This window comes from Symphalangus syndactylus, chromosome 16, assembly GCF_028878055.3.
Source record: "Symphalangus syndactylus isolate Jambi chromosome 16, NHGRI_mSymSyn1-v2.1_pri, whole genome shotgun sequence".
In the NCBI taxonomy this organism is placed as follows: Eukaryota; Metazoa; Chordata; class Mammalia; order Primates; family Hylobatidae; genus Symphalangus; species Symphalangus syndactylus.
In genome coordinates this window covers 97,133,783-97,152,475 of record NC_072438.2, presented here as the reverse complement: position 1 = coordinate 97,152,475, position 18,693 = coordinate 97,133,783, and the positions used below count along the sequence as shown (strand labels likewise).

At 40.0% G+C, this 18,693-nt stretch overlaps 1 protein-coding gene across 2 annotated transcripts in view; it reads left to right on the top strand.

Annotated features, from left to right (window-relative positions):
* Positions 1–18,693, top strand: part of ADAMTS16 (ADAM metallopeptidase with thrombospondin type 1 motif 16) — a 191,185-nt gene that overhangs the window by 4,206 nt on the left and 168,286 nt on the right. For both annotated transcript variants that reach the window (XM_063619592.1, XM_055246185.2), the window contains exon 3: positions 1,799–2,124. In XM_063619592.1, coding sequence (XP_063475662.1) covers positions 1,799–2,124 — 326 coding nt within the window. The remainder of the gene's footprint in view (positions 1–1,798; positions 2,125–18,693) is intronic.

Genomic DNA, 18,693 nt, shown 5'->3' with positions numbered 1-18,693 from the left:
TGGCTTCAAAGCTTACAACGTACTTTGAAAGATCATTATATTATGAACTTTGCCTCATGTGGTGAAATAATGTTTTAGATTTCATTATTTTAGAGTATATTTTTTACAAGCTTTAAGGTATTCCTTTCTATGGCTTTACTGTAATTTAGTTACCAATTATCTGTTGTTGATTATTGTTTAAAATTTTACCTCGTTACAAATAATGCTTCCATGAAAATATTTACATAAACCTTTTAAAATTCATCTGGGATTATTTCCTCAGGGTGATTTCCTAGGTCAAAGGATTTTGCAACTCATTGCCAAAGCAGACTTTAGGAGGGTAGTGTCATTTTTCTTTCCTGACATCAGCAGTGTGTGAAAGAGGTGGCCGGTGGTGGACTGATTTTTTGTTAATGCGATCGATTTCTATTTAGAAGGCTATACATCTCCTGCCACCTGCCCCACCCTTCTCTCTCTGTTTTCTGGATTCTCCTTCCCTGCTATCCTCCTAGGGTGCTCGTGAACGTTCCTTTGCTCTTGGAGAGTTACAGGCTCCGTCTTTGAGTCTGGAGCCAGCTGCAGTCAGGTGCCATCTAAGCAGTCAACTGTGGAAAGAGTGGGAAGGGTGGAGCCTGTGGGAGATGGTCCTGTCGGGTGGGCGAGGCGTGGAGCTCTGGCCGTCTCCCCCAGCCTTTTGGAATTGAGCTCTCCCAAAACAACCCGGGCCTCCCGGGAGCCTTGCAGAGCTTCTTGGAGTTCAGTTTGCCTGAGCGTTGAGGTTGTGAGCCTACCCCTTACATATGTGAGTTTTTAGATGGCACAAACTTTTCCTCTTGCAAGGTTATCGTCTTTGAAGTCTTTCAAATACGTCTTTCCCATTTATGGAAAAAATACTGTATTAATAAAGACACCAGAACACTGGGAGAATAATTAAAATACATACATTTACAGTGAAATTAATTATATTAAAAACGTTGCAATACTCAAAGCTCATCACTTCATAATTATTTCACTATATTTGATAATAATCTAGGCTCTTGAGGCCACTGGCCTCTTTTGCATCTGTATGGTAGAAATAGCACACATTGGGGGCTGCTGCGTATCTCTGCACTGCACGTTCAGTGATGGCACAGCAGTCATTGAAATCAGCCACGAGGGGAAGATTTACACCAGGGAAATTGGCAAATGCCAAAATCCAGGTCATTCTTCTCCAGACAACGGGTTGTTGAATGTTTATTACCACAGCATTGTGTTTATGTAAACATGGCTTATCAGTAGTTATTTTGCATGATAAATATTATATGTGCCCCCTATAAAGGACACATATTGTCTCCTTCAAAATAAAGGTCATAAGAATATGACTTATTTCATCTGAGAATAATTTGATTTTTTAAAGAGTAATCACCTTTTTATACACAATAAAATGTGCTAACCTGCCACTGTTTGGAACAAGCCACCCTGCTTTCTGTCATCCTTCCCCTGCCTCAGCTACAGCGGTAGGAGCTGGTGGGAGGTGAGGAGCATGCCCCTGAGTGGCTGGGAGGGCAGGATGACAGCTGTTAACATCACTGCATCACTGTTGTAGAATTTCCTGGCTTGGTAATAATAGCACATTATGGGGCCCTTGTTACAATTTTTTTTTAAAACTGTGATGTTCCGTATTCCACACTTTGAATTCAGTATGGGTAGGTGTTGCATTTTTCTTCATCATTTTTGACTGGGTGGAAAGGTCTTGTGGTAAAATATTATATCTTAAGACTTCCTGATTCTTCTCAGTATTCCGAAATGACTCAGCCTCTCCTCACTCTGTTGATTTCAGAATATGACCTGGTCTCTGCCTATGAGGTTGACCACAGGGGCGATTACGTGTCCCACGAAATCATGCACCATCAGCGGCGGAGAAGAGCAGTGGCCGTGTCAGGGGTTGAGTCTCTTCACCTTCGGCTGAAAGGCTCCAGGCATGACTTCCACATGGATTTGAGGACTTCCAGCAGGCTGGTGGCTCCTGGCTTTATTGTGCAGACGTTGGGAAAGACAGGCACTAAGTCTGTGCAGACTTTACCGCCAGAGAACTTCTGTTTCTATCAAGGCTCTTTGCGATCCCACAGAAACTCCTCAGTGGCCCTTTCAACCTGCCAAGGCTTGGTGAGTACAGTGCAAGTCCCAGGTAGGGAGGCGAGGTTGGTGATGGTGGAAGGGAGAGCGTAACCAGGACTTTCCCTCGAATTCACATAGATGTTCTTCTAGTACTGCAGTGCAGATTAAGCAGGAGGAATATTGCCAAGTAAAACTTTCCAAAAAACATTGTGTGCCTCCTCTGGCCTATTTGGAAACAGTGTGCACACCCACCCTCCTGCTGCTGTTCTAGAATTATTGTGGAAGAGCACTTCAGCTTGAAAATTGTGTATGAGAACCTCTGGCCAAATCTGAATTCTTTAGCTTCTTAGGGGATGTTTTGACTCTAACTTACAGCTTCTAACTGACAAACTGAAGAAATGTCTTCATTTTGAATAAAACAACACTATTCAAGAGATTGGCCGTGACGACTATTTGATCAGATATTTGAAAGACTTTGAACACTGTACATCTTTCATTCTGATGATGATAATCTGCTTACACATTAGGGCATTCATCCATGGCAGGGCGTTGCTGGTCGTCCTGGACTGATGAATCCGGGGTGCATTCTCCATGTCCTGCATATCGGGTTTGGAATGGCACATCACTTCGATGCTTCTGGTGCTGCGATTTACAGAGACCCTAGAGTGGGGGGCTTATGGCTGAGCTAAGAATCTACCTGCATCCCTCAGGCCTACCCAAGTCAAAATCTCAATGGCTTGCTTTTTACTTTTCTTTAAATATTTTCATACATTTAGGGAGAAAAATCTTAGGAGATTCCTAGATTCTTGGCAACAAATGAATTGCTCAGGTGCAGAGGAGTGAAGTGTGACTTAGACGACAGAGTGAAAATGTGTGGTCAACAGTTCAAGGTCTTGAGGATGCTAAAGGTTTGGCCAACAGGTCTGGGACATTTATTGCTTCTCTAGAAAGAGCTTTTGGTGTGTCTTAAATTTCCTTCCCTCTTTGAAGAGAGGGAATTCAGACCCCACATCTCTTAAAGATTTTGTGTGTGTGAATTTTGGATGCTGAATTCATAACCAATTCCTTAAAATACTAAATATATGCAAATGCTAAATCCTGTAAAAAAATTTTTTTTAAATATTAACATTCTGCTTTTTAGGGAAATTTGATATGAGTTGATCTCATTGCTATTTCACTTCTAAGAAGTTTTTGGGTTGAGTGGCCAGGGATAGGGTGGTGGTTATTTGGCACTCTCGTTAAGCATGAAGACAATGGGGCTGATTTCTTCCACACTCTCCCAAGAAAAATAAGTCTTCCTTAACGGACTAGAACTCTTCATAAAATGCACAAAATGAAGATACATCTTCCTTGGTTTTGTTACACAAAGGCTTAAGCCAGAAATGGAAGCCATCTGTGTGGCAGCGAGGTGTGCCATGCCCTTTACACTTGGGTAATTTTGGATTTGGTTGTGGAAATTGGTGAGGTGCTTCTTGCTAACCCAGCAGGGATGCAAGCTCCCTTAGGCCCCTGGGTTTCTCTGAGCCAGGGAGGCTGAGCTGTGCCCTGGAATCTATTCCCTGAATTGAGGTGGTTTGCAGTAGCTTGAAATTTCCAGCTCTTTTTGAGCTTGATCAGAGTTAACAGGAAAAGTTAACACTAAAGTAAGTCTATAATTATAATGAAAGGTAAAGAAATTATAAATAACAGAAAAAAATGCTTCTCTGGATAATAAACAGTGGTATCTGATACTGTAGCTGCTGGAAGAGAAATTTATATGTCTTCTCCATTAATCTTCCAAATACCTGTAGTCCAGCTTTACTGATATTTTGTCCATAGATGGTCACTACAAATGTGACCTCAACCAGACTTAAGAGTGTGAGGCTTAGTGTTTTTGTCATAAGACAGGACAAATCAAAGGCATTTGAGAGGGCCCTGTTCTTATTTAGGTATCTTTGCAGAGCCCAGGGCCGATCACTTTGAAAAGAAGATCTCTTCTAGCAGGAAATGCTCTGTATTCCATTCTATCTATTTAATTTGTAGGATAAGAATATTACTTTCAAGTTTAAAAATATATTGCTTAATTATTACATAATATCTTGTATCATTTAATTAGAGAAAATGGTTTACAGTTGTGAGACAATGCAATTTCCAAACTGATGCATAGTTTTTCACCCTGGTTCTCAGATTCTGCATTTGGAAGTATTTTGCTGTTTTGCACTAATGATTGGTTTGAGGAATAGCGTGAATGTGAATCATTGAGGTGTTGTCCTATCTATAGTAAATAAATATTCATAAAGAAGAAAGGAAAAACTAAACAAACATAATACATTAAATCTCATGTTCACAATGACAATTTGAGTACTGAATGACCTTGAGAACTGCATATGGCTGCAGCCCAGCAGACCTGGGCCCCAGGAGTTTATTGTCCAGTGAGAGAGGCAGGACACAGGCAAGTACCCTACAGGGGGAGGAAACAGGGACAGACATGGGAGCCAGAAGAACCCAAAGGAGGATACCTCTGTGTGCCTTGCTGGTAGGTGGAGAGTGTCAGGGTAGGATTTTGGAGACTGTCCGGAAACCAAGTCCAAGCCCTGTCCTCATAGTAAAGTTGGAACGTGATGCCCATAAATGAAGGAGTAACAAGCAGTCCTGCAGAAGACTGCTGGCATCTGCCAAGCTCACAGATCCTGTTAACACCACCTATAAATATTAAGAGCTTAACAGTTGCGTATTAAACCCAAGTATAATATATTCAATGAGATCTGTAAATCCTAAAATTATTTCTAGAGTTTACCCTGATGTTGCCACCAAGTATCTTGACTTAAAATATTACTTATTCCGTTAAATAAGGGTAATTTTTGGAAAAAGGATCCCTGTTATATTTATGTCTCTACCAAATTGTCATTAGAGGTCTGTTTGTGGTCACCAATCACAAGCACATAAATGTGTGTCACTCAGTAGGTACCTTCTAGTTCTTGGTTAAATAATGGATAGACTTAGAGAGCTAGTTATAAGTAAGAGACAATGATGACCATGGCAGTAGCACAAAGAACAATAATGACTTATTGAATGTTATACTTTGCTAATAGCTTTACAATTGTTATCTCACTTAGCTTGAAGATAAGTCGAAGAAATAGGTACTATTTTAAAAACAGCTTTATTGAGATGTAACTCATTCCTTAAAGAGTTAATTAGCTCTATTCATTTAATAGAGTTTCACCATTTACAATGTATTATTCAGTAGTTTTTAGTATATTAACGGAATGGTGCAAATATCACTAGAATCTAATAGGAGACATTTATATCACCTCAAAAATAAACCCCTTATGGTCAGTTCTCACTTCCCCTAATCTCCCTGTTCCCATCCTAGGCAGTATAGGTTTGCCTAATCTGGCCATTGATTATAAATAGAAGCATACACTATGTGGCCTTTGTGACTGACTCATTTCACTTAACATAACGTGTTCAAGATTCGTCCACACTGCAGCACATATCAGTACTTTATCCTTTTTTATTGTTGAAGTATACCACATATTTTATTTACCTGTTTATCCGTTGATGGACATTATTGTTTTACTTTTTTTGGCTATTGCGAATAATGCTGCTATGAACATTTGTGTGCAGGTTTTTGTATGAACATGTGTTTTCATTTCTCTTGGGTAAATACCTAGGAGTGTAATTTCTGGGACATATGGAAACTCTACACTTAACATTTTGAGGAATTTTCAAACCGTTTTTCATATTAGCTGTACCATTTTATATTACCCTAGTAATGCCTGAAGTTTCCTGTTTCTCCACATTCTTGCCAAACCTTGTTATTGTTCTCTCTTTTTAAATAGCCATCCCAGTGAGTACGAAGTAGTATCCACTGTGGTTCTGATTTACTGGGTAGAGATTATTGGCTTGTGAAGTGGGTTCACTGTGCAGAGGTTAGCAACTTGTCTGAGTTTGGTGAGACAGCAACCCCCACACACAAGTTACATGAAGTGGGTTTATTACTTAGAGATAGGTAGGGCAGCAAGGGACAGCGGAAGCCTAGGAATCATCACAGCCTAGGAATCATCACAGGGTCATCCTTGCTGTCATAAATGTTCTTCTTAGTTGCTCACAACCAAAATCTTTATTATTTTTGACAGCGCCCTTAGGCATGAAATTCCCACATTCTGCTCCATATAACTTCAGGCCCTGGAGGCAAGCTCCTTGTTCATGCGGACTGTCTCTTCTCCTGGGCAAAACCTCCAAGACACCGAATTGCAGATGGGACTGCTAGAGTGGCTTGCTTCTCCCACTGTGACACCCATACTCTGAGTAGAGCTCTGGTGGGGATGGTAACCCCTTGTCTTCCCTGATTTTGCTTCCTGTCTTGAAACTTTAACCTACAGGTGAGATGGAGTAGAGGTATTCGGGGTTTCATTGCTGTTGACCTGATAAGCCTGGAGAGTAGTGTCCATTCTATGTATAGGGGCTGCTTGGCAGAAGAGAAACAAGTTCTCATGGCCATGCCTGCCTGGAACAGAGCTTCTGCAATATGAAACTGAAAGAATTTCAGATGCAAGTGGCTTGCCTCCCCTGTGGTGCAAATGGAGTCCCAGAATAGAAGTTGGTTGGGGGTAAGGAAATAGGGATTCCTTATCTTCTTGGCTACACATGCCTGGAGAAGAACTTCTGTTGCATTTAGCTGGGGCCAAGGTAAAGACTTGAGCAAACCATGGCTCAAACACTACCAAATTTCACTGTTCTGTTCAAGGTTTATTAAAATGTTTTTCAGTAATTGTTTCTCCATATTTTATGCCCTTAAGATAATTTCCAAGGACTTTAAATGGTTGAAGCATGTGTGTGTGCATGCATGTGTGTAATTTCCAGCAATAAGTGGTTCTTTCACTGGGGTGAAATCCCACCTTGCTCCTCAAATTGCCATTCTGGAAGTCTGTCTTCAATAGACACTATTATTAACATATTTTACAGATTATGATCCAAGACCACTTTATTATCCCCATTTTACAGATGATCCCAAAGCTAATTCTTCAAAACATGGGAATCCAGAACTAGCACTTGAAACCACAGTACTATTTCACTTCCCGTAATCATGAAGCTGTTGCTGCCTTACAGGGACCTGTGAGCTCATGCCCATGAATTTGCATTGTGTCACCTGAACTTTCTCTAAGGGATAATGTCCTTCTCATTGGTTTCCACTTCAGTACCATCTTCCTCAGCATCTAATGCTGTTTGAGCTTAGTGACCACATTTGCAGTGTGTAATGTTAAATTTACAGTGTGTAAATACTAAAGCACATATGTGTACTTTATTCCATAATTATTTATTTACAGGTTTTTTTTTTGTTTTGTTTTGTTTTTTTGAGACAGAGTCTGGCTCTGTCCCCCAGGCTGGAGTGCAGTGGCACCATCTCGGCTCACTGCAAGTTCCGCCTCCCGGGTTCACGCCCTTCTCCTGCCTCAGCCTCCCGAGTAGCTGGGACTACAGGTGCCCGCCACCACACCCTGCTAATTTTTTTGTATTTTTAATAGAGACAGGGTTTCACTATGTTGGCCAGGATGGTCTCGAACTCCTGACCTCGTGATCCGCCCACCTCGGCCTCCCAAAGTGTTAGGATTACAGGCTTGAGCCACCGTGCCCGGCCTATTTACAGGTTTTTTAATACCAGACTATGAACTCTTCAAGAGTCCTTTGTTATTCATCTTTGTATCCCAAAGTTCTTGTTAAATATTAACCTAAATTCATTTTGTTCTTGTAATGAGTGATTGTATTTCCAATTTACAAACAGAAATCCTATATCTTCTCAACCTCTATTTTTGGGTATTAATAAAGGTAAAATTAGTTTTATAATCCACTTCATCTGATTTCTTGCTATGACTAATGTCAAACACTGCAAATTTTCTTTTGAAGTGTATAGTTTATTAATAAATGGTTCAATCACTAGGGTTTTTAGCAAAACTATTTTTTAGAAACTCCATTAGTCAATGTTTTTAAGTGAGGTTTGTTTAAAAATGTTTTCTGTTGCATATGATGGGAACAGATTTTTCTTAGGATTTTCTGAAAGCTCTGTACTTGGATTAGAAAAAAATATATAATCTGTCGACTGCCATTGGCATAAAATCTGCATGAAATTTAATTCCTCTTGCATAAAACATGATGTTTGTCAAGGCATTAATGCACAGGATAGGTATCATTTTTCCTAACGTCTAATTATTGTTTTCAAAAATGTTGGAAAACTTGTAAATGTTGTAATTCTCAGTTCTGTCTATACTCTCACTTGATTTGACACTTACTCAGGGCCCTGGTTTGAATTGTACTGGGTTTTATTTCTACCCACAAACTCCAGGGATTCCCTGGAAATTCTAGTCATTGAGAGATTTTTCTAAAACACTCAATAAATCCTAGGAAACTGTCTGAAATGCTGCCAGATTTTCAACTGACTTTAAAAAATGTTCTTGAGCCAGGATAATAAAATAGGAATAGAAAGGAAGAACCCACATGGGGGATGATCAGAAGAGATACTATGATTTTTGAAAGAAAGGTGTCACTATCTGAGAAGACTGCTGATGGCATAAGCAGATGAAAATGTCAGTCTTGGGGGCTTGTGAGACAGATGTTAGGTTTTTGGATAAAGAATGGCCAAAGCTGGTGGTGACTAGGAAATTTAAGGTGGTTGTGAAGAACTAATTGAAAGTGTAGATAATTTCTTACTTTTCCGCTAATTACATAAGAATAAATATAATAGTGCAATTTGGAAATTAGCAGAAATGAATATATTTCATTAGATCAAATAATATTTTATAAGGTAATCTTTCATCTTTGAAGTGATGACAGATTTTTCTATTAATTTACTGTTAGTTGTAAACAAAAATTACATGACTAGAGAAATTTAGCTGTAAAATCTATGGTTTTGTTCCACTTCTCTCATTTTTGAAGTGATGAAACTGAAATCAAAGCGGAGTGGAGTCACTTGGTCAATATCACAAAGTTGGGTAGAATTCAGACAGGTCTAGGGTGCGTGTGTTCAGATTCTCTGTCCAGCAATGTTTTCACCAAGAATCACTTGATGATATCACTTCTTCATCATGAAATAGGGATCAGGTGGCATAGCAGAAGTGGGATTTGTAGAGTTCCAGCCTCAGCCTCACAAAGCAGAGTTTAAAAGGACAGTTTGGAGTTAAGAGATGACTTCTTAGTAATGCTCAGACCTGAAACTTGATTCCCTGGGTGTAACAGAAGATGATCCCTGTGGCCACTGACTCTCGGGGATGATACAGGCCTGGGACTGTCTGAATGACAGGATGTCTGAAATCTACTTTTAAAGAGAGTGCTTGCTCAAGCAAAAGTCCAGTACAAAGAGAGTAAAAGAGTCCAAATGAAACCAAGCTCTTGAAGGCAGGATCTTGCTTTGCCTGAGGTTTAACGACAGCAGCCTGATTGTATCCGCTTAACATGGATGTGACCTTTTTTTCCTCCCTAAATGTTACCTTTTAAGAAGGAAGTCCACTGGGGCTAGACAGGAAGCCCACTGGGACAGACAGGAAGTCCACAAGGAACAGACAGGAAGTCTGTTAAGGACTTCCTTGGCCCACCCATCTAAACTCGCCCAGTCTCTGTTTCATTCCTATCCCTGTTTCCCACTTCCTATCCCTATTTTATTTTTCTATTTGGCATTTATCATTAACTGTATCAATCACAGTCTAGTCAGGAGACAGAAACCACACAAATTATTTGAAGAGAGAGAATTAATACAATGCATTATGTAGGCATTTGAGAACTGAAAAACAGAGAATATCAAAGCACCCTAGACAACAACTACAAGAATATACTGCCCCTGGGGCTGAGGAAACTAAGAGGAGAGTTTGGGATTTTCAAAATTCAGACGTTTGGAGCTGGGCCTCATATCCCTTAGTAGTAGGAGCTAGCTGGTGCTAGGACTCTGAGGGAGAACAATGTAGCTGGTTCTTTAAGTAAGCTACAAACGAGAATCAGTGGCTGCAACTGGAATGATCTGCCACTGCAAGGGTGAAGTGAGAATGACAGGAACAGGAGGCAGGAAGCCCACCGGAGACAGACAGGAAGCCCACTGGGGAAAAACAGGAAGTGAAGGAACAGACAGAAAGTCCACAGGAGCTGACAAGAAGTCCACAGGGGACAGACAGGAAGTGAGGGAGCCAACAGAAAGTCCACAGGGGTTAGACAGGAAGCCCACTGGGATGGACAGGAGGTCCACAGGGGACAGACAGGAAGTGAGGGAGCCAACAGAAAGTCCACAGGGGTTAGACAGGAAGCCCACTGGGATGGACAGGAGGTCCACAGGGAACAGACAGAAAGTGAGGAGGCAGATAGGAAGTCCACTGGGGCTAGACAGGAAGCCCAATGGGACAGACAGGAAGTCCACAAGGAACAGACAGGAAGTGAGGCGTAGACAGTCCGCAGGGCCTAAGCAGGAAAGAGCAGGTTCTTCCACCCTCCTTAGACTGTCCCCATCGTGTGGGCTATGGGTGGATGTGAATAGAGAGCAGGTGGCAAAGCAGAAATGGGATTTGTATAGTTCCAGGTTCACATCAGGAAAAAGAGTTTAAAGGGAGAGCTTTGAGTTGAGAGGTGATTTCTTTGTATAATCAAGCTGCCTACTACCCTAAATATTGAGAGAATAACTACCAGGGATGTTTGACTTTTTCTTGCTTTATCCCCAACACTTTCAATAGGGCCTGGCATATAGTAAAGCCCTCAATAAAAATTTCTTCAAAGAATGAATGATTTTTGCAATGGAGGAACAAGACTTCCGTTGCCTTACAAAAATCAGCTACACAACCACCGATTTGGATGGGGGAAAAGAGACCCCAAAAACTGAAGTAGGAACATTCCAGCCTTATATAGGGAAAGGAATGGGCTAACTAAACCTTGCTAGGCCTTGTGACAGGCTTATTCTTGTATGGGGCTGGAACTGTCAGACACAATGTGTCCAGACATTCCTCCCCCATGGTAGGCTGCACTTGACCTCTTTTACTGCTTTGATTAAAATTAAGCCTCCTATGTAGCTTGCCAGGAGGGAGAAGGAACGGTCTCCTCAGTAGGCTTGGGGGTAGTATTTCATGACTCATACAGGTATAAATTAGCACTCAGGGGCTTGTGTGTGTGTCTATTTTCAGTCTGAGTTTGGCTACTCTAAATCACTCCTGAAGGAGAGGTTAGGGTATATCTTCTAGAGGCCTGAGGCCAGACTCTGTATCAAAGGGAATTTACACACTCAGTGGAGTCCTGTCCTTCTTGATTGTGGACAACAGCTGTTCTCAGTAATCCCCTACCAACTCTCAAGTGCCATGAGCTGCAGCAGTGAATCAGAAACTCCTAGTTGCACTTGCTCTCCTGTTGATCCTCCATCCCCAGTGATTCCAGGCATGGATCATTTTTACTGACTTTGATTCCTTTTAAAATAATAACATCCATCATTTGTCATTTGTTTAATGTATTTTTCACTACTTAAGAGTTTAACTTTTTTTTTTAGAAAGAACAGCATGTGTTTAAAATCAAGTAAATCAGCATTTTACATTAGTAGCAAAATCAGTGCTAATTTTATCTCTTCTTTCCTATAATTTCACAGAAATATGTAGAAAATATATAAAAACTAAATGAAAATAATTTATTTGAAAAATGTCTACCTAAAAATAGGTTGAATTTCTATTTTTTCTTCATATTTAATTGATAACAAATGGAAATATCAAATAAGGGATGTACTGGCATAATGTAAAATCTTAGCAGTTTTGTAGCAAAAATAAGCCTCACTGGGATAAAACTTAAAAAAAAAAATCATATGCTGATCACTCCCTAGCTTTATATATATGATTAAATGGCTGGTTGCCTTTAGTTTAAAAATGGTAATAAAATAATAGAAAGCTTCAATAGTAGTGACATGATGCATCTGGTGGCTCTAATTTTCTGTTACTGAATAGTTATTTGTACATCCCTTAAGACATTAGAAATTGGACGCAAAACATGTCAAGTGAAATGTGGCTTAAGCAGTTGGTGATTTCTTTTAGTATCCAAAATCTGTGTTAAGTAATTGTCTCAATAACCCTAGGGTCCTTTTATTCTTCTATCATAATTTAAATTTATATGAGTGTTTTCTTCTTAGGTGAAAAAAAGAGCTTTTCCTTCAATGTGTTAAACCCCTCTTTACGTCCACAGTTGTTGAGAACTTTTTCAAAGAATGTTGTTTTTGACTGAGCTTTCCTCCACATAAGGCACTTCAAATTGTGCCTTGTGGAACTTCCAGCAAAAGTGGGCAAGGGGCCTGCACCAACTTTTTGTAAGTTCCAAAATAAAGAAACTCCCCATCCCCTTAGGGTTTTAGCGGATGCTGTTGCCTCTGCCTGCAAAACAATTCCCATCCCATTCCTTCTGTTTACATGTCACTTTGTTCTTTAGGTCTCAGTTGAAAAGTGACTGCCATAAGTAATATCACACTGTTTCACTGTTGCTCCAAGCCAGGGCAGACTTCCTTCTTATGCATCCATACTACACCTTATTTTTCTCTTTATGAAGACTTATCTCAATTAAATTCTTATTTGGGTTACCAGTTTAGCATTTACCCCTTCCTCTCAATAGACAAAGAGCATTTTAAGGGCAGCACCATGATTATTATGATTCCTGCAGTACCACCACTGCCTGGCAGTGTTCCTAGCTCATGAAAGGAACTGGATGGATGGGTGGGAAGATGGGTGCATGGTTGGATGAATAAGTTGATGGGTAAATGGATGGAAGAAAGATGCTAGTTCTATCTGTGCTGGAGAGTCTCTGTATCTACAGAGAGAGTGCATTGACTGCAAAAGGCCCAATCTAAAACTGGACCTAAGTTGCATTTGGGAAGCATGCGCTTCCCAATCAGCCATCATGCAGGTCCAAGGAGTGTCTCTGAGGCCCTGGGAGCATATCTCAAAAGCAGGGAAGCAAATGGGGCAAGTGCTGTTCACATGTGGGTGATCTCAGGAAAGGCCAGTTGGAGGTGAGCACTTTTCAGTCCTAACCATGTGAGTCATTTTTCTATTTACAGATAAAGAAAATCTCTATACAAATTCTAAATAATAAATGTTGCAATACACTTTAAGTAACATGATATGACGTAATTTATATGAAGTACAAGTCAAGCAACTAAGTGGCATTTGTCCAGCTCTTAGCCTTTTGTATCTACTGCTTAAGCATAGAGACGTTGTAATTTCTGTGCTTCAGTCTCTTAGGCATGTCTTATTTAATTACCAAGCTTACTCCAAGGAGAGATTGCCTATTGTGTATTAAGATTCTTGTGAATAGGCACTTTCACCACCCTGCATCCTCCACAAAAAGTGATGCAGTGACCATCTATACTGACACCCAAAGACGAAAGGCTGGCACTTCTCGTAAAATCAGAAACATGCTCAACGTTTACCTTGTTTGGTTAGTTAAGATAAACCAGATAATAATCAATGTCTCTTATCAAAATCCAGAACCAAGAAAGTCAACAAGCACTTCAGAGAACCTACAATTGAAGGACTGTGGAAGTCATTCTGCAAAATAAATCAGCGGGAAAACATGAACTCTACATGCAAAGAAAGATATTGACTTGGACAAACATTCAAATGAGAAGCAGAATAAAAATGCTTCTTAAGTAAATGGAAAATATGATGAAAAACATGGCTTTTGGAGTCAGACAGGTCTTGATCAAGTGTGATTTATCTTACTAACCAGCTAGCTCACTACCTTGGGCTTCAGCTTTCTTAATTCACAATTAACACTGTGGCCTCTTAGGGCTGAGTGAGTTTTGAGTAAGAACATATGAAAGCCCTTAATACAGGGCTTGGCACAAAGTAAGAACTGAGCAAGTATTTGTTCTCCTCAGTCCCCCACCCCCCCATTATTGAACTGTGTAATACAAATAAAATCTAATCAGAAAATCAGTGCACATTTTGTAATGCAAGCCAGTTCAAACAGAGTTAAGGAACCAAGAGGTGAAGTTATACCGACCTTCAGAGAAGTCCCACAGATGGGATGGGAATAGGATTAGAATGTATTTTATTACATTAGAACCTTCAGAGTGACTTATGAAAGCAATTAGGATGATAAAAAGACATATCATTTGAGCAAGCTATTTAAAATGTGAGAGTGTTCTGCAATGTTTAGAGCCATTGCTGACGCCCACATTTTGGAAGAAAGTTGTCTATTCCCAACACCTGGGAGATCACTTGTGCTTAACAAGTTATCATAAACTAGGGAGGTGCCCAGAATAACCAGCATTTTGATTTGTATTCACCCTGAGGCAGTCAAAGGAGCCATAAACCTTGTTTTTATTTGCAGAGATTACCTAACTGAAGATGGGGGAGTTTTTACTATTCCCTTTGCAGGTTATCATTAGGTAATAAATAAAGAATGATGGATTGCAGATAATAAGCCAAAAAGAAGCTAGGATCTTTTATAGCACATCTCCAGCTGAAATGTACAAGTATGTGTAGAAGACTTGGGTGAGTAAATATTGAATGTTTAAGAATAAAGGGCTATGCAGAATAGGCAGACCATAAGTAAAAGCAAAAGTCGTTATCTGTTCCTTAAGAAGGCCCAAATTTAATTTAGCCTTATCTTCACCATTCAGCACCATTGTTCTGAATTTCTAGTGTTGCTTTGACATGTGACATAATTATATGTTTACTACTTTAAAACTTTCTTGGATCTAATGTCAATCCTAATTATCTATTCTGCTTTCAGTAGTTCAATATATTGTCGATTGGGAAATAGTTGTGGGCTCATGCAGTCTAGTTAAAGCCCACTGACTCCCATCACTTTGAAGTTTGCTGTGATTACCCCATGAAAAGTTAGAGCAATACCTCCTCTACTAGATGAAGAACCAGAGCTACTTGGTTTATACAAATGTAGAATTATCTATGCCCACATATTTGAAATAGACCCAAGTCTAAAGTCTTGAAATACCTGCAACTGCAACCCCAGGTGTGGTAGGTGCAAAATCTTTATGGGATAAATAATTTCCTCTGAATTTTGTTTCTGAAGTACTGACTGGGTTATGCACAAGTTTACATTTACTTAAACTAGTGAAAGTGCACCTTACCTTGACTTAAAACTTTCCAAACTTAAAAATATACCAAAAAAAAAAAAAAAAAAAACAGCTTTACTTGACCTCAGGCCTAAGTTACATGTGTGCACCATTGGCTGAGAACTGGCAAACCCAGCTTTTAGTCCCACCAGAGAGGACAAGTGCCCTGGGAGCCCTGTGCCTTTATATGTATACAAAAAACACAGTGTTCGATAGATTTGGGCACATTTGTCTTAAAGTGTTAACTATCTTAGAATAATTTGCTAATCTCACAGATTGCAACTTAAATGTAAAAATATCTTAAAAGCCCATACCTTAGTCATCACATTATTGAGTGTCAGCTTTCAGTTACATATACACTAGTTTATTACCTATATTTTTGTATGCACATGGCATTATCTATACTATGATAAAATCAAGAGTTATCTGTTCTATCCAACAGACATATGCAAATATGAAGGCCAGGCATATTAATTACATTTTGACGTTGTATCACATTCCATTGTACAGTTTGCAGATTAATCCTCTTATTTGGCAATTATTCACAGTGTAGATTTCACCTTCATCTTCTGCACTCTAAAATGGATTAGAGTTGGAGACTTTCAAGAGGTCATTTTTGTTTGATCTTGGTTTCAAAGTCAACGACAACCAACTTCTTTCTCCAGTTTCCACCTTTCATCCACCCTTTGTCAATGGTGTGGCTGACTCCAGGCTCTGTCATGGGATAAGGGGACGTAACACAGCTGTCCTAGATACAATGCACATATGGGTGAAACTGTAGAGTCCATAAGTATAATGGAAAGTTAATTATCATGTTGGGCAAAATATCAGTAGATACGTAGATGTGTCAGAAGAGTCTGGTTGCTGTTGCCACCATGTGTGGTTGGATACTGGTGGATAATTTCTTTTGTGTTGAGCTAAATTTCCAAATTTCCATACTGTCTTAATTCACCTTCCATTCACAGGTCCTTTCCACTATTTTTCTCTTCAGGATAATACCATTCTTGTAGCCCACATTCACAGCCCTTACCTAGAAGTGTAGCTTCTGGTGCACTCGATAATATATTTTCTATCATAGGAAGAGCAGACACATTCTTAGGCTTTGACCTGCTTCAGTTATGTGGGTCTTCAGAAATGGTTCTTCTGTTCCCTGTGACTAGATAATGCCTGGGGCAGGGGACAGGGACTGTGAAAGTTTTATGCAAAGGGCATTATTTATCTTACTGTTCTTTTTCAACATACATATCCCTTTTCTCCAACTCCCAAACCAAAGCTTGGGAGAAAAACGTTTTCTTATCTTTAGTGTACCCCAGTACCAAGGCCTACTTGTAATCTAATTTTCATGTTTGGTTGTTATGGAGCAAGCCTATGGTGAATTCTGCTTTATTACGATAGACGTATGCATGTTAAAGTATGCGTCAGTGATATAATTTGAATAGTTTCCAATAAAATCTGAAAATGTACCCATTATAAGTCAGGAAAATAATTGATATTGAAATAAGCACCTACTGTATGCCAGGCATTTAAAAAATTATTTTAGGCAGATTCATTGCAGGAACTACTATTGCATTTAATTATATTAACATTATGAGAAACATTTTTATTCCTATTTTATTTAAGAGAAATCTGCCAATCAGATCCATTATCTAACCTGCCAAAAGTTGACATCTAACAAGGGTGAGAGCCCAGAAACCACACCGTGGCTATGGGATCTCAGTGTAAAGGCTGAGCATTTGACCAGGCATCTGTATCTCCTCCTAGGAACATTCCCATGAGCATCCATGGAGTCTAATTGATTGTTTGGACAACATTGGGTATTGGTGGGAAAAGAGGAACTTAGATGTACAAAGTCTGTGCTTTTAATCACTTTGGTGCATGCATGGGGAACAGCTCTGCAATTCTGCATGACCTTGCTGAGAAAGCCAGGATTCCTACAGAGAATTCTGGAGGGCTTCTTTAACTTTCATAGCTCTGGTGGCTATCAGCTCCCATGATTACATGATTGAGTGATGAAAGACCAGAGGTAGAGAGAAAAACAGAGAGAGAGAGAGGAGAAGAGAAAAGAGAAGGAGAGGAAGAGAGAGAATAAGATAGACAGACAGAGAAACATACATTTAAAGCATTTTTAAATCAAAAACTAATGAAAGAAGCCTACAGAGATTTCCAGTCCTAGAGAGTGGATGGTCTCCTTAGTTCAGCTTGATTCACAGCTATCTGGAATTCTGCGTTTATTGTGGACATAGCAGCAATACTTCCAACAGCATTATTTCCATTTAATGTGGCCAAGCCAAAAATGCTTCTGGAGAATTGACAGAAAGCTGATTTCAGGGAGCTTCGTGGCGACAGCCACCACTGCCTGACCAAAAAGGGTGAGGGTGTCACCTGTAAATTGCTGAGAGAATAGGTACTAGGGCATTTATTTATTTACTTATTTTGTGGAGAAAAATATGTAACTTGCCAGGAACCATCCGTGTCAATGAATGACATGCATACACACTGCTATATAGTGATTTCAGAACATTCTTTTTGGAAACCTTTTGTTTTGCTAAATTATTTTATTGGGTAACCTGAGCATAAATAACGTCACTGTCTGCTATGGTTTGGCTGTGTCCTCACCCAAATCTCATCTGAATTGTAGTTACCACATCATCTGATGATTATACAATTTGAGCTAGCATCCTGAAAGATCCGTCATAACTTTTCTAATCCCCACGGGATTCTGACATGTATGAGTATATGCAGTCATATATACAACTGGGGCTGGAATTTATGAATGGTCAAATTTGGTAGCCACAGCAACAGATGTTTAAGGTAATGGCCTGAGGTGTTACATGTGTAAGGGAAGTCATGTAGAATGTGAGAATTGGTACAAATTATCCTCCTCAGGCCCTACAGTGCAAAAGCCATGACGAGGCCATGTCTTCAGTCTATGCCAGTGAACTTAATGGACGGTTGTTGTACTCAGTGTTGCTTTCGATATTTATCTATTTGCCATCAGAAAATTGTGGTGTCCAAGGTCAACTTGCTTGAGAGTAAGGAAGTGTCAGTGATAACAAACTCCACATAAAGTCAGATTGTGTCCTAGCAGTCCTTTGGATACGTGGTGGACACCTCACAACACCAAGCTTTCCTGCAGGGGCTACTTCCTGCTCCCTGACTGCGGGGCTGAGGAGAAAAACAAACACAACAAACAGAGCACAGGGTGAACAGGACCTAGGCCTTTGTGACCCATGTGGGGTATCCCAGTGTTAAGTTTGTGAATCTTACTAAACATGTCCTTTATCACACCCCACCCACACTGGCTGAGGCAGAATATTTGGGGAAGGAAGATCTTCTGAGATGATTCTCACAGACAAGAGTTCTGAGAATCATGGGTGGATATGCAGAAGGCGGCAAACTCAATAGGTAACCCTCAACCTATCAGTCCCATTTTCAGCACAGATACATTCAGTTCCTGTTGTATGCCCACAGCTGGGAACCCACAAGTGAAAATATCTCTGACCTTCCATTTCGGGCTGCCCTGTGCAGTGGCAGTGTGGAGGAGGCAGGAAACAACTGGT